Genomic DNA, 22,906 nt, shown 5'->3' on the forward strand with positions numbered 1-22,906 from the left:
ACTCATCTGAAGAAGGAAGAAGAAGTTCATAATGAGAAGAATTTGTTCAACCTTTTACCTGAATTCATCAATTGATGGATCAGCCTTTCCAGAGAAAGTTCATAATGAGAAGAACTCATCTGAAGAAGGAAGAAGAAGTTCATAATGAGAAGAGCTTGTTCAACCTTTGTTTGATACTATCACAGAAGGAGATAGATTAGCATTAGCCTTTCTAGAGAAAGTTCATAATGAGAAGAATCATCAAAAGCTTATTCAACCTTTTGAATGACTCTATCACAGAAAGGAGGTCATCATCATCCCCAGCAAAAAGATCATAATAAGAAGAACTTATTTGGAGAGAGAGAAGAATTTATTCAATATCTCCATCATGATCAAAGTAAAGTCAGAATGGATAAAAAATTTTATTATCTTTTCATCTTTGCCCTATTCTTGTTAACACAAGAATGAGCAAAGAGGGGCAGCTGAAGATATTAATTTTTTTTATCCATATTATATTATTATTATTATTATTACTATTACTATTATTATTATTATTTATTATATTATTATTATATTATTATTATTATTATCATTAAATATATAAACATATATAAATAATAATAATTACAGGCCCAATTACAACTGGACCGGCCCAGTCACAAACCAACCAGAACCGGTCCAAATCAAACCAGAAACCCTAAACATTTGGGTTTCCAGTTAGGGTTTCCTAACCCTAATCTAAACCAGCCGCCTCAGCTTGCTGCCGTTGGATCTGGAGAGATCCAACGGTCCAGATGGTGCCAGAGGGAAACCCTAGGGTTTGATACCCTAGGGCCACGCGGCGCCGCCCCAGCTTCCACGCGGCTGCCGACAGTTTTCTCGCCGCCTCCGCCGCTGCCACGTCCCCAACCGAAGACTCCAGAAGATAGAATACCAGCCGTCCACGCCATGGCTACTCGGTGAGTCACCACTGGTAGTCCGGTGACTCACCGAGAGCCCTTCTTCGGACCGGTCCGACGGCTACAACGGTGGTGGCTATAAAAGCCACCACCCGAACCTGAAAAAAAAAAAGGCAGAAAGAAACAGAGACAGAACCGGAGAGAAAGAAAAAAAAACAGAGAAAGAAAAAAAAAACAACAACAACAAACTATACCAACGATCTCAGTCAACATCAACGCAGCAAGAAAAAAAAAGAGAAGAGAGGAAAGAAGCTTACCCTGTCATCGGAGAACCACAACCGTCGCCGGATCTCACCAAAACCTTCGAAAAGCCGAAGGTATTATTTTAGATTTGCTCCGATTGGGAGCGTTTAACGGAAAAAAAACATCGGAACCGTCATTAGGACGGTCCGATCTACATTTAGAATAAAAAAAAATTTTCCGGCCACCGAAGACGGTGGCCGGCGGCGGTGGTTGACGGCGGATGAACGCCGGCTAATGGCTGCCGGCCGGCTGGGCTTCTCTCTGTTTTAGAGAGAAGCGAGAGAGAAAGAAGAGAAGAAATGAAATGGCTGGCCCTTCGGGCCAGCCGGTTTGGACCATATATAGTCCTTCCCGAACGACGTCGTTTCGGGAAGGACTATGCACGTAATTATAAAATAGTTAAATCCCGTCCGTAGTCCTCCCAACTTGTAAATTTTATATTTTGGTCACTAAACTGAATTTATAATAATTTTAATTCAGTCTTTGAATTTTAATTTTATTCATTTTAGTCCTTTTTATTAAAATAATATATTTAGGATAAATGACAGATTTAGTCCCTTAATTTTAATAAATAATTTTTTTAATCCCTAGTTCATATTTTTAATTTATTTTATTATAAAATTCGAATTTTAGATAATTTTATTTTGGTCACTAAATTATTAAATTAGAAAATAAAATATTTAATACCTATAATTTCAATTAATTAGGAATTAGATTTAGTTTTATTTTTATTATAATTTAGTTATTTATTTTATATGTTTTCATTTTACTGCTTAAAATATATTGTTTTAGTGATATTTTTATATTGTTAAATATTTTTATATATTCATAAATATACATATAATAAATAGTAATTTTTAAATATTTATTTTTAAGAAAAGGACAGTCTTAATACAACTGGATGTCCTATTTTGATATTTTAAAATTAAAAATTAAACAATATTATTTAAATTAATATTTATCAATATCAAAGAAAAGAGCTGTCTTAAGGTACCTAGAAGTTCTTTTCAGATATTTTTAAATAAATAAATATTTTTTTATAATTTTGAAATAATAAGATTAAAAATTAAATATATTTTTGAATTTTTAATAATAGATACAATTTATAATTAAAAAGTACCAATTTTGGGCGTTGTAGGGGTGCTAATCCTTCCCTAAACGTAACCGACCACGAATCCCTTTTTACTAAAAAGAACGAATTTTTGGTTATAAAACGCAGATCAGTTCATTTTTTTTATTAGTGTTTTCTTTAAAACTCTTTTTAAAAAAAAAATTTTAGGTATTCGACCTACCTGATCCAAAAGGCCGATGGCGACTCTCAAATTATTTTCAAAATTATTTATTCACATCAATTTCCCCGCCAAATTTAATATTTCGTGCCCGGACGAAAACCGGTTACGACAGAGATGTCACCACTTAACGACATAATGATATTTTATTACTTTTCGATAATATCAATAATCATTTTGTTCTTTTTGAAACTTCAATAAAGATAAGAAAAACTTATTTATATTTTAGTGACCATTTATATAATTTACCTTTAGTTAAAATAGACGAACGTATAGTATGAAAATAAATATAAAATGCAATAGAATTAAACAATGCCAAATTAAAATACAAAAACTAAACATTATAGATTAGTGCAGTACAAAGATGAGAAATATAATTTGACCTCTTTGAAGTACCAAATCGAAGAAAGCAATAAATTCCAAGGGCACATTCGACATTAATCATATAATATTGTAGCTACACAAATCATTCATGTGAAGTTGTGGACTTAAAATATACACTTAGTTACAAAAAAGGAGACAGCATATTTCATGGGTTTTATGGTAGGGTAAATTAATCGTTTAGTATCTAAACTATTAGTTTTGATCCATTTTAGTATTTAAACTTTAATTTTAGTTCTTGTAATTAAAAATTTAACGCGTTAGTACCTAAATTATCAGTTTTGGTTTATTTTAGTACCTAAATTATCAGTTTTGGTTTATTTTAGTACCTAAACTTTCAACTTTTTTCAAAACTTAACGTTTTGTTTTTAACGGGTATTAAAATGAAACAAAAACTAAACGGTAGGTATGGTTTTAAAAAAGTTGAAAATTTAGGTACTAAAACGGTTCCATACTGATAGTTTAAGTACTAAATGCGTAGCTTATCTGTTTATGGTACCAAAGAAGGAGAATTTTGGAATGCTTTCAAGTATTTGATCAGTGCTTAGTCAACAACCACATCACTGCTAAAAAGCTTGAACTGATTGGCATCAAGAATCAGTTTCCTAATAGAAGAAAATGTACCCATGATTCCCACACCTGTGAAGACAAAGATGATGGAGAAATTGAGCCAGTAGGTGATGGTTGACCTTGAAGGCTTAAAAGTCATGTTGTAGAGAAGCATAGGGAGGATGAAATCCAGTGGTATGAAGCCCATGGCTCCCACGACACCGCTTATTTCGCCGAAGAAAGGCAGCATTGCCGCCATGAACCCGCAGAACATCACATACAGTGATCGGAGAATTATCCTCGGTATAAGGTTCCTTTTGGAGAACTTCCCTTGCTTCACATCAGATGATTGTTTTTCCATGATCTCATAAGCCACTTGTGAATAAACCTAGTTTTGTATTGAAGAAACAAAGTGAACTCAATGCAACCGAAGTAAGGCCAAGAATGGTGTAAGGACATAAAGAATGGCTTACCAAGCCAATAGCTAAGAGTTGCAGGAGAACAAAGATAACCGCAAGGCCAAGAACAGCGGTTGGAGCCAATGCAGGTCCTTCATCTGGCATCAAGCTCTTGAGAATGTTCGAGTTAGATTTGTTGCCGAATAGCCAGTATCCGGAGACTGCAACCGAGTAGAATGAAGGAACGCTACAGCGTAACAAATCAGCAGTCCTTTTACCATCTTCCCTGTAGCAGGTGGAGACAAAGTAGCCTATAACAACGAGAATGTGTTCAGATGAAAAGCAACAAGGTCTGAAGCATCTCAGTAAGAAAATCTGAGAGCTGAAATTACTTGTATTTCAGGAAGTATCCCATTCCCGAAAATCGCAGCTATTATGGACATGGAAGTGAAGGCACTAAACACCCTTGATGAACTTGAAGGCTCCAAGGAGTAGTCCCTAGGAGGGGCATTTTTTGATAGACCTGCATGTCAACACCGATAATGAAATGAAGAGAGTTCTGCACATGAAACAATGGTGGAAATCTTTAACACAAAAGGCAGAAATTAAACAGCAATAGAATCGACTAAATTTGCTTTTAGGCACTTCGTAAGTAACAATATCCTTAAGGTAACTACTTTTTGACATTAGCTCCTCATTTCAGTAAATTGGCCATTACAAGCAATCCTTAAGGTAACAATATCCTCGGTATAAAGCAATGTTTGAAAGCAAGTCAATGATTTGTATACCTGCATGAATACAAGCACCAACCACAAGGAAACTGTACCCCAAGCAGAGAGAAGCAAAATTGATATGTCTGAGGGAGTGAAAGAAAGGAAGTTGGGAGAGAAATATCATCACCACTGTCACCATAGCTATAAACTCATACAGCTTCAACGATCCATTTGGAGAAAGGTTTTCATACATGATCTTTCCACAAACCAAAACAGGCTAACTTACAAGAGGTAAATATGAGCATAAATGCTAACAAGTAATAACCAAGAGTTGCAGACCAAATTTGACCAAACTTTTACTTAAAACTATTCTTCTGAGTCTAACATTGGAGCTATCCATTGGACCATACTAGAAGTTTGAACATAAATGGTATGCAAGTTACCTTATCTATCCTTGAAAAATACAAAAATCTTGAAAACTGAAACAGAGAAACACCACGTGTTTAAATGTATTTTTATCAGATAAAACTTGTTATCATGTGTCATATTCAAATTTTGAAATTCCAAATGGAATTAATAGCTAATGGAAGGTCATACCTTAAGGCATTCCCCTGCAAGTAAAATTGCTCCTATTCCAACCCCCGTATTTATAGCAGTTTGGATGAATATAACAAAATAAAACATCCCACCAAACCCTGCTGAACATTAGCATTTCAAACTTGCTAAACCCTCAGAAAAATGAACTTATACACTGTGAATCTTTATGCTAAATGAACATATTATATACTTTCATTGGCTTTCTTTACCTAATGAAAACAAACCAAAATTTTATTTTAAAAACTAAAACAAATCATCAGTAGTTACCCAATTTTTAATGTTTATACATCAGTTCTGTCCTAATTTCAAAAACTCCTTTAAGACTTGCTACCCAAACCTATCAACCACATATTTAAATTGCGATTGTGGACATAGCAGGTGCTATTGATATCATTTCGAGTACGGTCATGCCATAATGATTTCAGACGTTACTACTACCGTTATATATCCGCCGGTATTTAAATCCCTCTATCAACTAAGATCATGTTTATATCTTGTATCATGTGATTTGCCAAAATCGATAAGGAAAAAGTCAACCCTTTTTTCATTCTAGGAATGATATCAAGGGATTCTAAACATGGCTATAAGACAGACAGTAACAGTTTTCCATGATTATGGAGTAATTAATAAGTTGCCCAACTTCTACGTTATTCAAAATCGGATAAATATGGGGAAAAAACAGTGAACCGCAAGCAAAAGTGCAACCGGCCAACACGAAACGGCAATTGCATGATCGAGAGAACAGAATATATATATCGGTGGTGGCTACCTAAAACATCAGCGGCGAGCTCACGGAAGCGGATATGGCGGCGGCCAGCCTTTTCGCAGTGTTCAAGGACCCTGGACATGAGATAGTATGAGTAGAAGGTGACACATCCCAAAACCGTTAAACATAAGAAGCCCAGGCCCCAACCCAATCCCCTGAACGCGTAAGGCAGCGTCAGAATTGATTGCCGTCGTCAGATGAAACCCAGCGTGCCACCACTTCCCTATGAGGAAAAAAACCCAGAAAAAGAAAAAGACGATAATAAGAATTTGGTAATTATACATGGTAAGACTGCTCGTCCAGGTGAGCATAGCTTTACAAATATGTTGTATTCCGATACTTTACCTTTTGCTGCTCCGGCGTCGGATTCCATGCGGGACTCCAGGAACGTATCTCGTACTGGAGGGTCCGCCATCAATCGAAGTAAGAAGAGAAAGAGAAGGGTGAATATGTTCTTTGAATGTAACGAACGGTGCCGGCAGCAGCTAAGCTTGGCCGCCGGCTGTCGTAAAAGAATCTATAATACTAAATTTTGTATTAACATAAAGCATTGCCTGCTCGACTATTCTATTTTTCATCTTTATAAATATACTAAAATGAACAACGTCCAAGGGATGTGAAAATTCTTGACAGCCTTCAGAAGTATGAAGTTGAAGATGATGATGGGCAGGGGTTATTTGGCCATTTTAGGATCTTGAAAGGTTTTTTTTTATTAATTTGGGATTAAAATAAATATAAAAAAATATATATTTAAAAATAATTTTTAGTCATTTTACATTAAATATTTATATGTCTGATATTACTAGAGATATTACCGATATTTAAACTCAAAACTTTAAAAAGATAATAATAACTCGTTAGGATTCCTCCACCTTAAAAGTTGATACGTCTCCATTGAGAATCAATTATTGGAAGGGTTATTTTCACTTTACAAATATGAATTAAGTTACCCAACCGGAAGTCCACTTAAGGGAAAGAAAAAGAAGAAACCCAAGTATAAATACAAATTTCTTGCTTTTTGTTACAATCAATACACCTCGTATAATTATAATTGGTATAAATCAATATTATATACAACTGTTGAACTCATCAATAACAATCAAACTCATCAAATAATCCTAATGGTAAAAGAATATGTTATTCTTTTTAGAAGTCTTAGATTCAAGTAGTTGTATCTGTAGAGTGTGTATATTGTCATTAGATTAAAAAATATTATTAACCAATAATGTTGTTCAATCATCCTAGCAAGGGCGGAACTAGGATGAAATTATGAGAGGAGTCAAGTTGCTCATCTTTGTAACTAATAATGTTCTAAAAGGTAATTAAATCACAAAAAATAGAGGATTGTGGATTAATTTTACTAATTTCAAAATTTTTATGTCCTAAAAAGTAATTAAATTAAATCAGTTAGAGCCAAGACTTAATTTTATTTAACTTTAAAATAGATATTGTCTTAAACATAATTAAACAAGAAAATTTTAAGAAGGTTAGGATTTAATTTTAATAATTTCAAAACTTTTAAAGACTTAAAATACAATTAAACTATAAAAATTAGGGTGGGCCATATTCCCCTTTCGCCTCCACGTGATTCTACCACTACATAATAGACGGTTAGAAAATAAAAAGATTTATACAATTGGCTTTTTTCCCTCCAAATTCTAAAACCAATCTTGATCCTACCTGGAGGGGAGGGGAAATGAGACTCTATGGGAATGAAAAAGAGTACTTCTAATGTGTCAAGAATCGACGATCTAAGAAAATATGAGAGAATAAAAGTGAGTAATTTAATCAATCGATTAAATATACTTGCTCAAAATTATACAATTGTTAAATAAATATTAATAATAGGAATATATTTGAACTAAAACGACAATAGTCTAAATATAATTTATACATAATAAAAATTAACTAAAACTAAAATCTAAACATCTATAATTCAAATATAATAAAATTTAAATTGTCTTTTCTTTTCACATTATTAAAAACAAAATTCACATGCTTTAGTGTTTAATTTTTTTTACAAAAATATGGAGATTTTTTTGTATTACTCTAAACTGACATCAATCAATACAAGGTCACGAATGGCTTGAATAGTTTTACTATATTGTACGGTAGGTAGTCTTAATATACGTCTAAGGAAATGTTCTACCAGAAATGTTATTATTTTTTGTAAAACACTACCTAAATATTATTTTTTTACCAAAAATATTATTTTTGCTAACTAATTTCCAGTAGAACCCAATATTAACATTTCTGATAAAAAATAATAATGTTTTAAGTAGCGCTTTACCGAAAATGTTAAAAAAATAATAATGTTTCTGGTAACGTATTTTCTTAACCGTATATTAAGGCTGTTGTACCTGAGACATCCCGAATAGCTTGCGAATAGTCAAAGCTAAACTCAAATCGATCATTACAATTAAGACCTAGCGAGGCTAATGTATCAACTACCTTATTTGCCGACTGACAGATGTAATTAAAAATATAGAATGGGTAAAATACATCATTCCTCACTAAATTATACTCTTTTTATCTTATTTTACTTATCGTATTTTTAATTTTTTTTAATTTATCCGCTAAATTTTTAAATTGCTTATGTTTTGATCATTATGAATTATTTTATTATTATTTCTGTAGGACGTGACTTTTTTTATTATTTAATTTAAAATAATTGAAAATATAAAATAAAAACATAAGGTAGTCGGATGCTACTATCGGCCACCGTCGACCGTCGTAGATGGTGGTTGTTCCGCCTCAAATTTCATGGGTCTTGTTCGTCTCGACCTCGTAAGTCTGAATCTGATGGTTGTTTCACTAGAAAATATCCCAAAACTCATGAATCTTGACTGAAACGTTTCTTCTTCCTCACTTTCGATCTCCAATTTGTGGACTTCAAAGCAAGTTCTCGCAAAATGAAGGGAGGATTCAAACTCAAGGTGTCGAGACAAAGTTACCCATGAAATTTGAGACCGAACGGCCACCATCTACGATGGTCGATGGTGGCATCTGACCACCTTCTGTTTTTATTTTTTATTTTCAATTATTTTATATTAAATAATAAAAAATATCACATCATAAAAAATAATAATAAAACAATTCAGAATGATCAAAACAGGAGTAATTCCAAAGTTTAGTGAGTAAATTAGAAAATTGAAATTACAATGAATAAAAATTTTTACAAATTTTTCGAAACAAAGTACAATGAATAAAGTAGGAGAGAGTGTATAATTCAGTGAATAATAGTGTAATTTACCCATATAGAATTTGATGCACCTCTCTTGAAACAAATTTTACAAGTAAGATCTCCATAGAAATATCTCTGAAAATAAAATAGAGTACTTGAAATACATAAAAAAAACGTCCATGAATTTTTTTTTGAGTTCTCTAAAATATATAAAGAGATCATCTCTGAAAGAAATATCTTAAATATTTAATCTCTCTTAAAAAGTTATGATATGTTGACATGACTTTTGATAAATTCACGTGATTTATTAAAATTAAAACTATCTCAGTTAATTATATCCACCTAGTATGTTAGTTTGCGATAAGTCATAAAGACCCTACACCTGACATTAATTTTAAAGAGACACTATAAAACCTCTTGATTAAGACGAAGAGAAAAGAGTGAACTCAAATAAAGCCACTTCACTCTCATTCATCTCTTCTACCCTCTTTTGTAAAAAGAATACCTAAACACCGACTAATGTTTATTCAATCAACGGCTATGATTCTCCGTCCAAATCAAAAGAGAGTGAAACACCTATAATCATCACAAATAATTTTTTCTTATAAAAAAAATGATGTGGTCAACGTGGACACCTCATATAAAAAAATTATTAGTCAGAATACACCATTAAAGACAAAATAGCTAATATCACCGCATTCTTATCCCGAAGTCTTCCCTGATGTAGTTACCTACCAAAGTTAAATAATAATACTTGTATACTCCACTGTAGAGCCTTGGGAAAATGGACATGGAAGCATAACACACCCTCATCGTTTATTTCTCTCTCTCTAAACATGTTAAAATGCTAATGTAATATTATCGATCGCGAAGCTTGGTGAGGTATCCTCAATGAAGGATCAATAGAGTAAATAAGCAAGACACGATGACTGATAGAAGAGAAAGGGTTCCAGGATGTCGGTCTCCAATCGTCGATAGTTCTAGAGGTAGCGTCTAAAAGAATAGAGGCTCATCTCCGAAAGCAACGAGAGAATCTCCCCAACCATTCCTCTGAAAAATGAATTCGGTAAGCCACACATGTAATATTAACAGTCATTGCATAATCAGTAGAAACGAAAGTTACCTCCCTACTAATCCAACAGATTAGGAACTAGTTTATATAAAACCTACCAGTTAGATATTCGTCTTCGGCTTAGACTTGGACAAAGATTAGAGTATGAGCCTAAAGATAACATTAAATAGAGATATTTGAATTAAGACCAAATAAAGGGACAAAAGGATAAATATATCGGTGAGGAAATCATGATTGATTTCCCTCATTTCGAAATTAATGGGAAATTTGAATTGCTTATCCGTTCCTCTTTTATTCACATTTCTTTCCCTTCTATTATTTTTCTTTCAAACTCTAGGGTTTTAGAAATTAAAAAAGAAAACTTTATGATGATTGTGTTTGATTCAAGAGCAAATGTGTAAAAGAGAAGGAAAAGATTGGTAGGAGCTGAGCAAAGAGCTTTTTTGTGTGTTTTGAGCTAAGGTGTTATACTTTGAAAAGATTCAAAAATTCTGCTTTGTTATTCCCATCATCCGGTAACCACAGGATGATCCACAAGAAAGGTGGCAGGATTCGAACCTATGGCCGGCCCGACCCTGACCTGCGGGGTTGGGTGGCCGGCTCCGCACCTCGGTAAGCGCTCATGTTGGGTGTTTTGATTGCTAATTGATCAAATAGATGAATCTGTTGCTAAACATACGTAAGAATGAGGTTATATGACCCTAAAAATATGACCCTAAAATACTTCCACAAGCCTTAGAAATAATAGTAAATTACATGTTTAATACCTAGAGTATTACTTTTATTCTATTTTGGTATCTAAACTTTATTTTTTTTCACTCTTATCTTTTAGTTTATGTTTCTATTTGGCACCGTTGTTAAAAAATTAACAGAATTGCTGACGCAATATTTTTTAAATTTTTTCAATGACAACGTAATATTATCTTATGATGACAAATCAATGATAAGTACTAAAATAAAACCTAAACTAAACGTTAGACATGATTTTTTAGAAACAAATAAAGTTTGGATACCAAAACAAAACAAAAGCAATAATTTAGGTATTAAACCTGTAATTTACCAATCTCGGGACCAAAAATTAGGGAAGGTACATGGGGCATGCAAATGCAAATGCAGTAAATATGCATAAAGTACAAGTTTTCAGCTTATCTATACAATATTCACTGAGTTATAGAATCCAAGGAATGAATTACAGACAAATACGATTATCTAAAAATGTTCTATCAATTCCTGTATGCATCCAGGGAAAGATGAATGGAAATAGGATGCTTGCCATTGTCAAAATTTCCAAGAAAAATCGACCTCCAAAACGGCTTGGAAATGTATTTTTTGTTTAACCCCGAACCGACATCTCCATAATCACATCGTTCCAAAAGTCCATCGGTCCCGGTAAACACCAATGTAGACAGTCGTTTTGAACCACTGCCGTTTTGTTCTCCGCAAACGGCTGAAACTGTCGGTATGGACCTGGATGTCCATCTGGTCTCATTAATAAGAGATTTGCTTGAGATTCACCTCGTTGTTACCAGCTTTTGCAGCTGCCTTCTCAAACTCTTCTAATTCGACGTCACGTAGAATTCGGTTCAAGTCCTTTATTTTAATCTCCCCTTCTTTAGCCGGTGTTGTCTTCGGACAAGTCCCTCCGTTATGCCATTCCCCATTCTCAAAGTGATCCGGTGTGGATGTTCTGAAAAAGATCAACCCCTTGTGCTTTGAGTTTGCAATGAAGTCCATGACATAGTGGAGGGTTTTGTTGTATGCATGGACAAATCCTAATTCGGTCAGGTTCTTTCCCGGACATAGATGGCAGCTGACTTTTGTGTCGTTCTCATGGTAGATTGCAGCCTTGAGAAACCATTTCCCGGTAGAGATTATCATGTAATCTAGGCTCGGGTAGAGATCTGTCCATGTCTTATCAAGTTTATCCAGATGAATCTGAACTTCAGCAGAAGAAACACAGTCGTTATCTTCGAAAATAGCAGCCTTTACAAGGAAAGGAGACCAAATATTTGATACTGTGAAATTGTACGACTCAAAATGCCATCTCTTTGATTTGTACTCCTCATCATGGTAAACTTCAACAGGTTGTTCAACCTGAATGTTTTACAAAGAAACATCAACATCGTTAATAACCCGACAACAGCAAAAATGCATTACGAAGAAGAAAGAGTTTTGCTTACAACCATAGTCGACATACAACAGTTTGATGCTAGGCATCAATTGCAGAATAAATTTCTTGTAATCAAAATCTCGGGTAAAAAGATCACAAGCCAAGGCCTGAAAGGAACTGGACAAACGATCGAAACTTTATCAACCATCTAGATTTGGCTCAAGAAACTTATACAAACATCGCAACAGAAACTCGAGGGAGCCAGATGTATGACGGTTATTATCTACGGAGAACAGCACAAGCAAAGCTCATCTATTTTAACACAAGAATACATAAACGAAATAATACAAAAAGCTATCTCCGCATATTATAATTGAATGATGATGGTTATCAGCCGGAGTTATTCAGTATATGAAATGCAATCCACGACAAGCAAAGCACATGAGCATGTTCATGAACAATCTAGGAACCATTAAAAAAGCAGAGCAAACGTTTTCACAGGATTTGATAAAGTCCCCAAATGTCGAGATCTTTTCAATTTAACATCGAACAGCATGCTAACACACCCACCAACACATTACACATCAACTAGTTAACATTAAGTAACCAAAAAATCACTACTTAGAAGTGTAGATGCAGTTATCACAAGAACAACGATGCAACTAAATAGCATAGTTTTCTAAAAAGTCGAATGATAATCCTGTCCAAAGTTCAGAAATTAATAAGCTCAAAGACATTAGTGCAACACTTGAAATAGGTTGCAGAGGCAAAATGCTAAACATGTTAGTAGTAATATATTAGCATGAACATACGGTTATGATAAAAAGGGAAGTCGAAGCCAGAGGAACAAATTCCATTTCTACTTTATATACTAAATCAAAAGGCAAAGACATTGTTGAAACACATACTGTGGAGAGCATGCATAAAAATGACTGCACATGGTTGCGAGATATCGAATCACCGATCAACGCCCACGCTTTATTTCTCATCAACTTAAGAAATCTCTCGGCATCGAACCGAGGCAACCGACAGTCACGAGGCTTCCACCTCCAGTGTAGATAACCGGAATCGGGGCGGCCGTTCCTCATACAATTCTGATGACCTTCAATAAAGGGACAGCTCTCGTTGGTGTAGGTCGGGCTTGAGGGATTGGGAACCCAATCCCCTGGAAAGAGATCACACTTCTCTATAACAATATCTGGTGCAACCATAAGCGGTAACAGTTTAAGCCACTAAACCAAAAGAATCAACAAAATCAACTTGTGATAAAACCCCATCAAAATTTCCGGTCTTTCAAACAAAATCACAAACAGTAGATCTGCAGATCTCAGATTAAGAGCTCTACTTACATCTGATTCTACACCAATGGAACTTAACAGGGAAAGAAAAACAGAGGAGAGATGGGAATTTAGTTACCTAGAGGTACCTGGTCTTCATTTTCAGGCATTCCAACGGGGACAGGAGGATTCAAGTCTGGTTCTTGAACATGTTGTTTCACAAACATGGCGGATTGGATATCAGCAGCAAATCCATTGGAACGAAAGAGGAGGAGCCTAAAAGTAAAACCCAGCAAGGGAATGGAAATTGCAAGCTTTACGAGCAAGTGTTGGTCCTTGTTCAGAGACCATGAGTTGCAGTGAAATCTCATTTTGTTTTGTCTTCTTCTCTTTTCTGGAACCTGAAACAACTGATATCCGGGTGCTTGTCTGAAAGTGGGTCGTAAGCCGAAATCCAAAATAATTGAACCAGAAACTCTGAAGACCGACAATACTTGTAACTTATTATTTACAGGTTTTGTTTTAGGGTAAACTACATAAGAGATCTCTAAACTATACTCAAATAACGTTTCAGTCGCTACATTTCAAAAATTATAAAATAATTATTAGATTTAGGCTTAATGCAAAAATGATTGACCAAACTATATCTAAAGTTCAGAATTTTTTATTAAAAATAAGTGTTTAATATTTTCGACGTTACACTTTTAAGTGTTTTCCGTTAAATCCTATTGTTAAGTGACACATGTCAGAATTATAAAATTTTAAAATTTTATTTTAAAAAATTAAAAAATTTATTTAAAAATTTTATATGCTTGACACGTGTTACTTAAAGGTGCTAACAGTCCAGACACTTAAAAGTATAATGTTAAAAATGTTAGGCACTTATTTTTAACGAAAAATTCTTTAGGCACCTAAAGTTAACTTTAGGTATAATTTGGACACTTATTTTTATATTAAGCTTTACATTTATCAAACTGCTACAAAAATGATCATTTTAAGTAGGAGTAAACAAAACTCGACTCGGAAAAGCTAAATATTTTGACTCGACTCGACTCCAATAAATTTCAAATGAAGTTTGAGTTATAAAATAAGATTCGAATAACTTGAAATTTTAGTAATTAGTGGATTGGTTTTTAAGTTTGAGTTATAAAATAAGACTCGAATAACTTTAAATTTTTAGTAATTAGTGGATTGGTTTTCAAGCTTGAATTATAAAATAAGACTCGAATAACTCAAAATTTTTAGTAATTAGTGAATTGATTTTCAAGTTTGAGTTGAGTCTCTCAACTTTACATGATATATCAAATATAATTATAGAAAGTTGTTTAAATTAGAATTAATTAGTACTATAATAATATAAATATTTACAATTAAATTTAAACAGAAACATGAACAACTCGACTCAACTAAAAAAAAAATTAAAATAAAAATTGAGTTATAAAATTTGACTTATCATCTCAACTAACTCAAATTTTTTGTGACTCAACTCAACTCAATTCGATTGAATACTCACCTCTATGTAACATTACAAAATGACCATTAAATTTATAGAAATGTTACAAAATATTTCATTAAATTTATTAAACTTTATGATCATAAAAGCATTGAGATGGTTATTTTATAATAATTTGGCAAATTTAATGATTATTTTATAATCATTAAAAGCTCAGTGACTAAAAGATTATATGAGTATATTAAGGATCTCCAGTGTAGTTTGCCCTTTGTCTTAATTAGGGATGTGTGCTTTATTTTTATTCAGTTTTTTTTTTCCGGGATACGGGTTTTCTCAATTGTTAATTTTAGGGGTTTCCATTTTTATTATTTTTTCAATTATTAAGTAATTATTAGTCTTAGTTAGCTTGCCATATATAATTATTTTCGCAGATGACGGCTTAGAGAAGACAGTGGATTACTGGTTAATAATGGTAGTTTCATGGCAACTAATTATGTCCTAAAAAGTGGTCTATAGATAGTTTGGATTCATGCTCGTTCATATATAAGTGTAGCTTATCACACGTTATACGATTTTAAAATTTGAGGATCTACAATGAATGCCGTTTAGGTTCGTTGATCAAATTTTTGTTTAATTCTCGAAAAAAAGACATCAGAAAATTACAAATGAAGATTTTGATAACATCTTTAATCATTTTTCATTATGAATTTTGATAAAAAAAAGCCTCGTAGATCCCTCATAATTTTAAATTCGACAAATTAATATTTATTATAAAGGCATAATGTCAAAATTAACCTCCAACGTTTATCTCTAACGTTTCATTTTAGGGTAAAAAGTATCATAACATTTAACATAATAATTACTTTGTCCTTTATTATTTTTTATAGGGCATTTTAGTCCTAAACGTTTGATTTTAGGTTAAAAAGAGTTCTCTTTGGAAATGTTAATCATGTGTTAATTAATAGCTTTCATTTATAGAGTGATTTTTTTGTCCTAAATTAAAATGTTAGGAGACAAAATGCTCTAAAAAAAGATAAAATGACATTTTTTATAAAAGTTGAAGGCTATCTTTGAAACAATGCCTAATATAAAATATTTTAAAGACCTCTTTTTAAAAACATCATTTAGGATGGACTCATTGGGTTCAAGAATAATTATTTAATATACTAAAATTTAATTTTAATTTCACAAGTTAAATTAAGAAACTCCTTTATTTTTTATTTAAAGATTAAACTTAAATAAATATGTTATATGGTGATTTTTAGTTATTTGTTCATATAGAATTAAAGATTTCTATTATTAATATAATATAAAAATGATTTCACAAATTATTTTTGGACTAATTATGTTTACAAAAAGAGACAGTAACACGAATCAAATAATCTCATTAGGTTTTTATTTTTTGGGTCTCAAATTCAACCACAAAAGATATTCAAAAATACGAACATTTAATGTCAAATAATGAAGGGTTATTTATTTACTTTTATCTATTTTTGTATCACTCAAGGCATCTCAACAGTAAGGGTGTATATTATCGGATATCAAATATTATTTGATCCAAATTTTTAGATATTTGAAAATTTCGAATACCTAAAATAATGATCCATATTTGATTCGAAAAAATTGAATATCCGAAATTTCGGATCGGATATCTAAATATCCAAATCCGAATCCGATTTTTTTTAAAAAATTAACATAAATTAAAATATTCATATTTACTTGTTTCCAACAATTTATTTATGTAATTACATGTCCCACTACAATTAAAATTTTAAATAACATAGTACAATAAAATAGTCCCCTAAATGTTAAATAACATAAAGTAGTGTACATTAACAACACAATTGTTGAAAACATTTTGTTATTTTAATATACCAAACAAATTTGTTAATTAATTTTTATAAATTTTAAGATTATATTCGATTTAATTATTTAAATATATATATTTATTACTTAAAGTTTAAAACATCAATTTTTACTCCTTACTCAAATGAAAAATTGAGATCTATACTGGAAATATTTTTGAAATAATTTTTACTAAAGATTTCGAACTTTAATCGAGCTAAAAACTCAATTTTAACTAAGTAGTAACGATATTGCTAAGGCAGTACCGATACTGCCCAAATTTTTTTTCGGGTTTTCGGATAATCCGAACATGATTTTTTATCGATCCGTATCCAATCTGATAATCCGAAAAAATTTTGGATACCCGATTCGAACTATCCAAAAATTGAAAAATGGATAGGATATACAAATTTTTGGATCAGATCAACGGATCGAATCTATCGGATCAAATTTTTTTCACACCCCTACTCAACAGCCCACACCTTAGCACATATTTTAATGTTTATTTAATAACACTATGCCCTGCTTTACCAACTCTGGAATAATGGCCCCTTTAAGTATTATTTTTGTCACGTTTAATATGTAATTATTTTACTTGATAATTTTCAACCGTTCATATAATTTAAATCAATAATATTATTTTTTAATTGATTAATCCAGATCGGATTCTCATATAGGACGATCTTCCTAACCCGGTTTGCTCCATACACAATTGTCACGATTTGAACCTTTGATCTTACTTAAAAACTCTCAACCATTTGACAATGAACGCTCAAATACCCTACAATTTCTGGGACTCGAACTAGAGACCTATAAGAATAACAACAATTCATTTAATCACTTAGCAAAAACTGACAGGGGCCGAAATATTAGACTATTTAAGAAAAATACAAAAACTTATTAGATATTTAAACTCAAAATTCAGCACGAACCAAAGGACCTTAGTGATTAAGGGATTGTTGTTATCCTTGAGGTCTCGAGTTTAAGCATTACGTATGTAGGAGTATGAGAGTTCATTGTCAAATAGTTGAGAGTCTTTGTACTTATATTACCGTACTCACCCTAGATTTATTAAAAAATTAAAAATTCATAATATAACATCTAATTTGTCCAATATTTAAACTTACAATGACCTAAATTGCTATTAGATCAAAAATTCTGAGAACATTGGGTTATCATTCTTTAGTTCGGTCATTACTTGATTAAATATTTAATAAATTTTTATATTTTTTAATTTAAATATTTATTTTTACATGAATCAAAATATCATTAAACCAAAATTATATTGAATATACAAATTTTAACGGGGTCGAGGTCCTTTTGAGCCCTCACTAAACTCCGTCTCTATCACTTAGGTAACTTGGTTCGTACACTATTTCATATAATTTAAATCAATGAATATGAATTGTTTTGAATATATATTATATTTTAATTTTTGTCCATCTTAGTAATTTTAAGTTTAAATTTATATTATTTTTATAATATAATAAATTATTTTAAAATTTATATAATAATTTAAATTTTGTTATTTTAATACTAAGCTTAAAGTAAGTTTATGCAGTCCAAAATTAGGTGTCATTATAAGACAACAAATCAGCGGTCAACTTAATAAATCGGCGAGGATTCAGGTGCTTTTAAATCGAGCACTAAATTCATTTAATGTTGTGGATGCAAGAAAATAAGGGTAACTATTTTTATAAAATTTTGAGTTGGAGTTTTGAAGTTTATGTTGAAATTTAATTGTAAATATTCATATTGTTATGATGAGAATTAAATTGGTTTAATTTAACAATTTTTTATAATCATACAATATATATAAGGTTATGATCTAATTACATAATGTAATTTTTTTTAGTTTTATTTAAATTTAGAATCGTTAAATAAGTGAAAATAGATAGCTGAGATTGACTCTTTGTTTTTTTTTTCCAGTGAATATTTCATTTCCTACTGTTAATCTCAACCATCTATTTTCACTCATCCAACAGTCCTAAATCATTGATAAATCAAATTCATCTAAAAATATTTATAATTTTTTAAAGAATACAATTTGGGGCAACATCATTGATAAGAGTATAGAATCAAGGAATTAATGAAAAAATAATTTGTAAAAAAATTATAATAAAAAAATAAATTGAATAAAATGTAATTATGAGAAATTAAATTGCAAAAAAAGAAAAGAAAAAAAAAGAAAAAATTGTTGTTAAAAATAAAAATTGAGGTTATATAGATATTTATAATATCAGAGGAGTCTGTGATTTAAATTTGATAAAGATAAACTTAAAATATGAAGAAATTAGGAGTAGGACAAATTTGGATTCAATATTCGATTAGTCGAGTTGATTCGAGTTAAAAAATTTCATCTTAGTTAAGTTGATGAATCATTTTTGTCATTCGAACTTTATGTGAAACTTTTTAATTGAATCGAATGTATGAAATTTAAGTTGAATCAAATCATTTCTCAAATCAAATCTACTTTTGCCAACTCCTATAAGAAAACAGTGAGGATGTTGTTCATTTCTCAAGCCTCACATATACACACACTTAATGTCACAAATACAATGCAGGGATGAATGCAATTCATCATCACGACAGGCTGTTTGAGCTGCTTCCAATAAGTTCATGAAATCTATCGAGCTACTCGATCTTCAATCACTCGACCGCACGGGGGACTCGCATGCCAAAGCCGATCATCTCTTTCTCGACTCTGTTATCCGATCATCGATGGTTTAGTATCAGTTAGAAACAATCTATAAAGCTTTGAGTAAAGGAAAAGGCCAAGCAAAAACAAAGTGACAATCATTTCTTTTCCACAAGATTGGACCCTCAAACATGGCTTCTAGTGGCAATGCCTTCAATATAAGTATCCTATACTGGGGTGACAAACAATGAAAAAAGATAGTGTAGGACTTACGTTGGGGCCAGTTTGCCAAGAGTGTATAATTCTATGCCGGAGTCTTGGTCGAAAACTCGACCCGAGAACTCGATAATATAGCTTTTATCTCTTGCAGTTGGAAACCCTTTGCAAGCTAGTAGTTCCAAGTCCTTCTGATGCAGTTCTCTCCCATTTATAAAGACACCTGTGTTTCCAGCAGCACAGTTTTTCGGCATGGGGTAATTGAATTCTTCGATGAACGGCTGCAACATAAAAAACCCAGAAACATCAAGACCTTAGCATGAACAACGTTCTGTCTGCAATAAAAGTTTTAACTAAGAATCAATTGATCTCACAGGAATTATGCCAGAGCATGGTTGGCCCATTACACCCCAGAATCCGGCTCGAGAATCATACCTTTCAAAGCCAGATTAAAAGAAATATCATTACTACCTCACACGAAGAAGAGCAAATGATTCAATTCTTGAGTTTAAAACATGTATGTTATATTCTAGGAGTCTGATATTGCTCAACTGATGCATGCTTAGAAAGAAATGAATGACTCATGAGTTACCAGTAATTTCCCGGATGAATTGGCCCAGCTTGCTTTTCAGCCTCCCTAACTGCATAGTCAGATATAGGCTGTCTGTTCACCGAAACATTAGGCCGTTTGTCTCTGATGTTATCGTTAGATTTTGAGAAATCTCTAAAGCTTTTCTTTATAAGGCCTACTAAAATTGATTTGCTCCCCTTGTGGAGTTTCAGTTGGCTATGCTCTTTGCTTGCTTCCAAAGAGTCTCGAGATGAACTTGAACTCCTATATCCATTGAAAGAAACCCCTGCCTTGGTTGTCACCAGCGATGAATTCCCCCCCGAAACACCTTGAGAAGCATTGTTCAATAGGATAACCTTCTCTTGATGTTCTGGTTTAGTCCTATCCCTATGTTCACTGACTGTTCCATTAGATGATGGATTCTTAGCCAGCTCTTGAAAAGGTAAACTTGAAACGGTAGCGGAAATATCGGAACTAAAGAGCAGATCAAAAGATCCAGGAGAATCTCTGCAAACAATAACATTATCAAGGCTCTGATCTTCCTTTGAAGATTGTTGGATGGTGCCACCAGAATTAAAACATCCATGAGAACTTGGGTGGTTTTCAGTCACTAACTCATCGGTAGATGTTGCTTTGGCATCGGTTGGTGTTCGATTGGGATTTCCGGGAATGGAAATAACCAGTCTCTTTTTCTCCATTTCAAACACAATCACGGTGGAGCAAGCACCACATTGTAATCTCTGCTCATTGTTCATCATTTTCCTGAATTTTCTGGGCAGCCTTAACAGCTCCAAGCAATTATAGCATGTAATAAATGGAGCACCACTGGCTACAGGTTGACAAAGCCGCTTACTCCTTCTGGTTAGCATGACCCTTCTAGGACGTCGTCGTCCACCAAAACCATCAGTATCTGAATCGATCTCACTTGGCCATAAGTGCACTGGTGGATCTTCAAATTTTGGCTGTGGTCTAGGTGGATAGTGTTGCCCAACTCTATTAGAACTCACATAGTGGTTGAAAGTAGAACTGCAAGGGTCTTTCAAAGACCTTCTATTGCCAAAACCAGCAGGTTGAACTCGCAAAGGGCCTTTACGGTTTTCGTCATAGCAATATAAACATGAACATGCAGGGAGGTTATGCAAGGCTCCCTCCTGATTCAGATACTTTGCTGAAGAGTAGCCAAAAGTCCTTTGCTGAGGGTGTTGATGTGTTGCTTGATTATGAGGTCTTCTATTCATGCCTGGAGATAGATAATCTCCATGAGTCTCACGATGACCATGCTTTGAAACTGAATGGAAGTTTCCATAGAAGTTCTGCATATGTTCATCATCATTCATGGAATTATGATTCATATATGTCAACTTCGAAACATTAAGATATCGTGCAGACCGAGTATGAGCCGGAAACATTCCTATAGAACCACCCAAATGATCATTAGAAGCCATCTTGTCACCACCAGGAACCAATTCCCTAGGCCTCTGAGGCATATCAAGAGATCTACTCAGTTGATCCTTCAACTCATCCAGCTTCTTAAGCAGCAGAGTTCGATCCCTGTCGAAATTTCGAACCCCATTAGGTCCATCTAGGTACACAAAGCTCTTAACTGGTTTATGGTAGCCATAGGCAGGAACATCCCCATAAGTTGAAGGTCCCTCATCTATTGTTTCCAGGCTCCTCTTATAAAGCCCTCTAAATTCATCTCTATCAACAGATTCAACACCCTTGAGCCTCAAGGACCTAGTCAAATGATCTAATCTCGGCGAGTAGACCCCGAAATCGCTCTCCCTACTCGAACTAACAGACTTAGACCTGCTGATGTTGATGTCATGATGATGACCATGGAATTGATGAGCCCAACAATCATCAACATATCCATCTCTTTTCTCGGTTCTATCATGATCAAGCCTAAAATTTTTATCATCATCAAGGAAGCCATTAGCCTTATCTGTTCTCGATGAAACAATAGTTTTTTCTCCAAAAATCCTCTCTTTTCTCCTATTTTTACCCTTCACGCTAACCCCACTTCCATGCTCATCTTTCTTCTTTGCTATATTCACAAAGAAAACCAGCAAAATCTCTCAGATAATTACAATATATACATATATAGGAACCGACAGAACAAGAATACAATGAAAAGGGAGAGTTATAACCTCGAAGAGCAGCACCACAAGAGCCACACTTGTATAAAGAATACTGGGGAAGCTCCTTTATAAGACTATCACACTTTGGGCAACGAACTAAACGAGCTTTTGATTCTTCAGCCATTAATATCAAAGATCAAGAGACTCCATGAAACTATACCAAAAGAAAATGAAGGAAACTTGTGTTTGAGAGACGAGACGACTTAAGTGTTTAAAAGTCAAGAAATCTATGAGTATGACTGGAATTTGGAGGGAAAAATAATACAAAAAGTCACAATCTGCTGTTGTTTCATTGCTGGGTCAGTCGTTGGAACAAGGGGCCCAAGACGATAACGTGTAGTAGTTTCTATGACAGTTTTGTAGGAGAAAAAGGCTGCCATGGAAAAGCAAAATCCTTGCTTTATTTAGTTTGAAGAAGATTGACATTTCTTGTTTCAAAGAATACTGAACTCATCCTTTGGAGAACTGGAATTTCACTCAGTTTCGGAAAAGGGTAAACCACAAGAATTATCAATTTTGATTCGT

At 33.1% G+C, this 22,906-nt stretch overlaps 1 protein-coding gene and 2 pseudogenes across 1 annotated transcript; all 3 read right to left on the minus strand.

Moving 5' to 3' along the window:
- Positions 1 to 3,385: 3,385 nt before the first annotated feature.
- On the minus strand, positions 3,386 to 6,407 carry LOC120166863 (annotated as a pseudogene).
- Positions 6,408 to 11,448: 5,041 nt separating this feature from the next.
- LOC120166836 lies at positions 11,449 to 13,917 on the minus strand (annotated as a pseudogene).
- A 5,420-nt stretch (positions 13,918 to 19,337) lies between these two features.
- Positions 19,338 to 22,583, minus strand: LOC120166867. The gene is made up of 5 exons (XM_039176049.1): positions 22,391 to 22,583; positions 20,262 to 22,287; positions 20,044 to 20,104; positions 19,727 to 19,950; positions 19,338 to 19,519 (listed from the first exon to the last, which is right to left on the minus strand). Exons 1-5 carry the CDS (start codon positions 22,503 to 22,505, stop codon positions 19,465 to 19,467), a joined length of 2,481 nt encoding a protein of 826 aa, XP_039031980.1. The 5' UTR covers positions 22,506 to 22,583; the 3' UTR covers positions 19,338 to 19,464.
- Positions 22,584 to 22,906: the final 323 nt, after the last annotated feature.

Source organism: Hibiscus syriacus, unplaced genomic scaffold (genome assembly GCF_006381635.1).
Source record: "Hibiscus syriacus cultivar Baekdansim isolate YM2019G1 unplaced genomic scaffold, ASM638163v2 tig00111648_pilon, whole genome shotgun sequence".
Lineage (NCBI taxonomy): Eukaryota > Viridiplantae > Streptophyta > Magnoliopsida > Malvales > Malvaceae > Hibiscus > Hibiscus syriacus.

Excerpts from the sequence above, each read along its gene's own strand:
- LOC120166867 (XM_039176049.1), bottom strand. The coding sequence starts at position 22,505 with ATGGCTGAAGAATCAAAAGCTCGTTTAGTTCGTTGCCCAAAGTGTGAT. Across the intron at positions 22,288-22,390 it reads TTGTGGTGCTGCTCTTCGAG|CAAAGAAGAAAGATGAGCAT; the intron begins GTTATAACTCTC and ends TTGTGAATATAG. Across the intron at positions 19,951-20,043 it reads CATGCTCTGGCATAATTCCT|CCGTTCATCGAAGAATTCAA; the intron begins GTGAGATCAATT and ends TTTATGTTGCAG.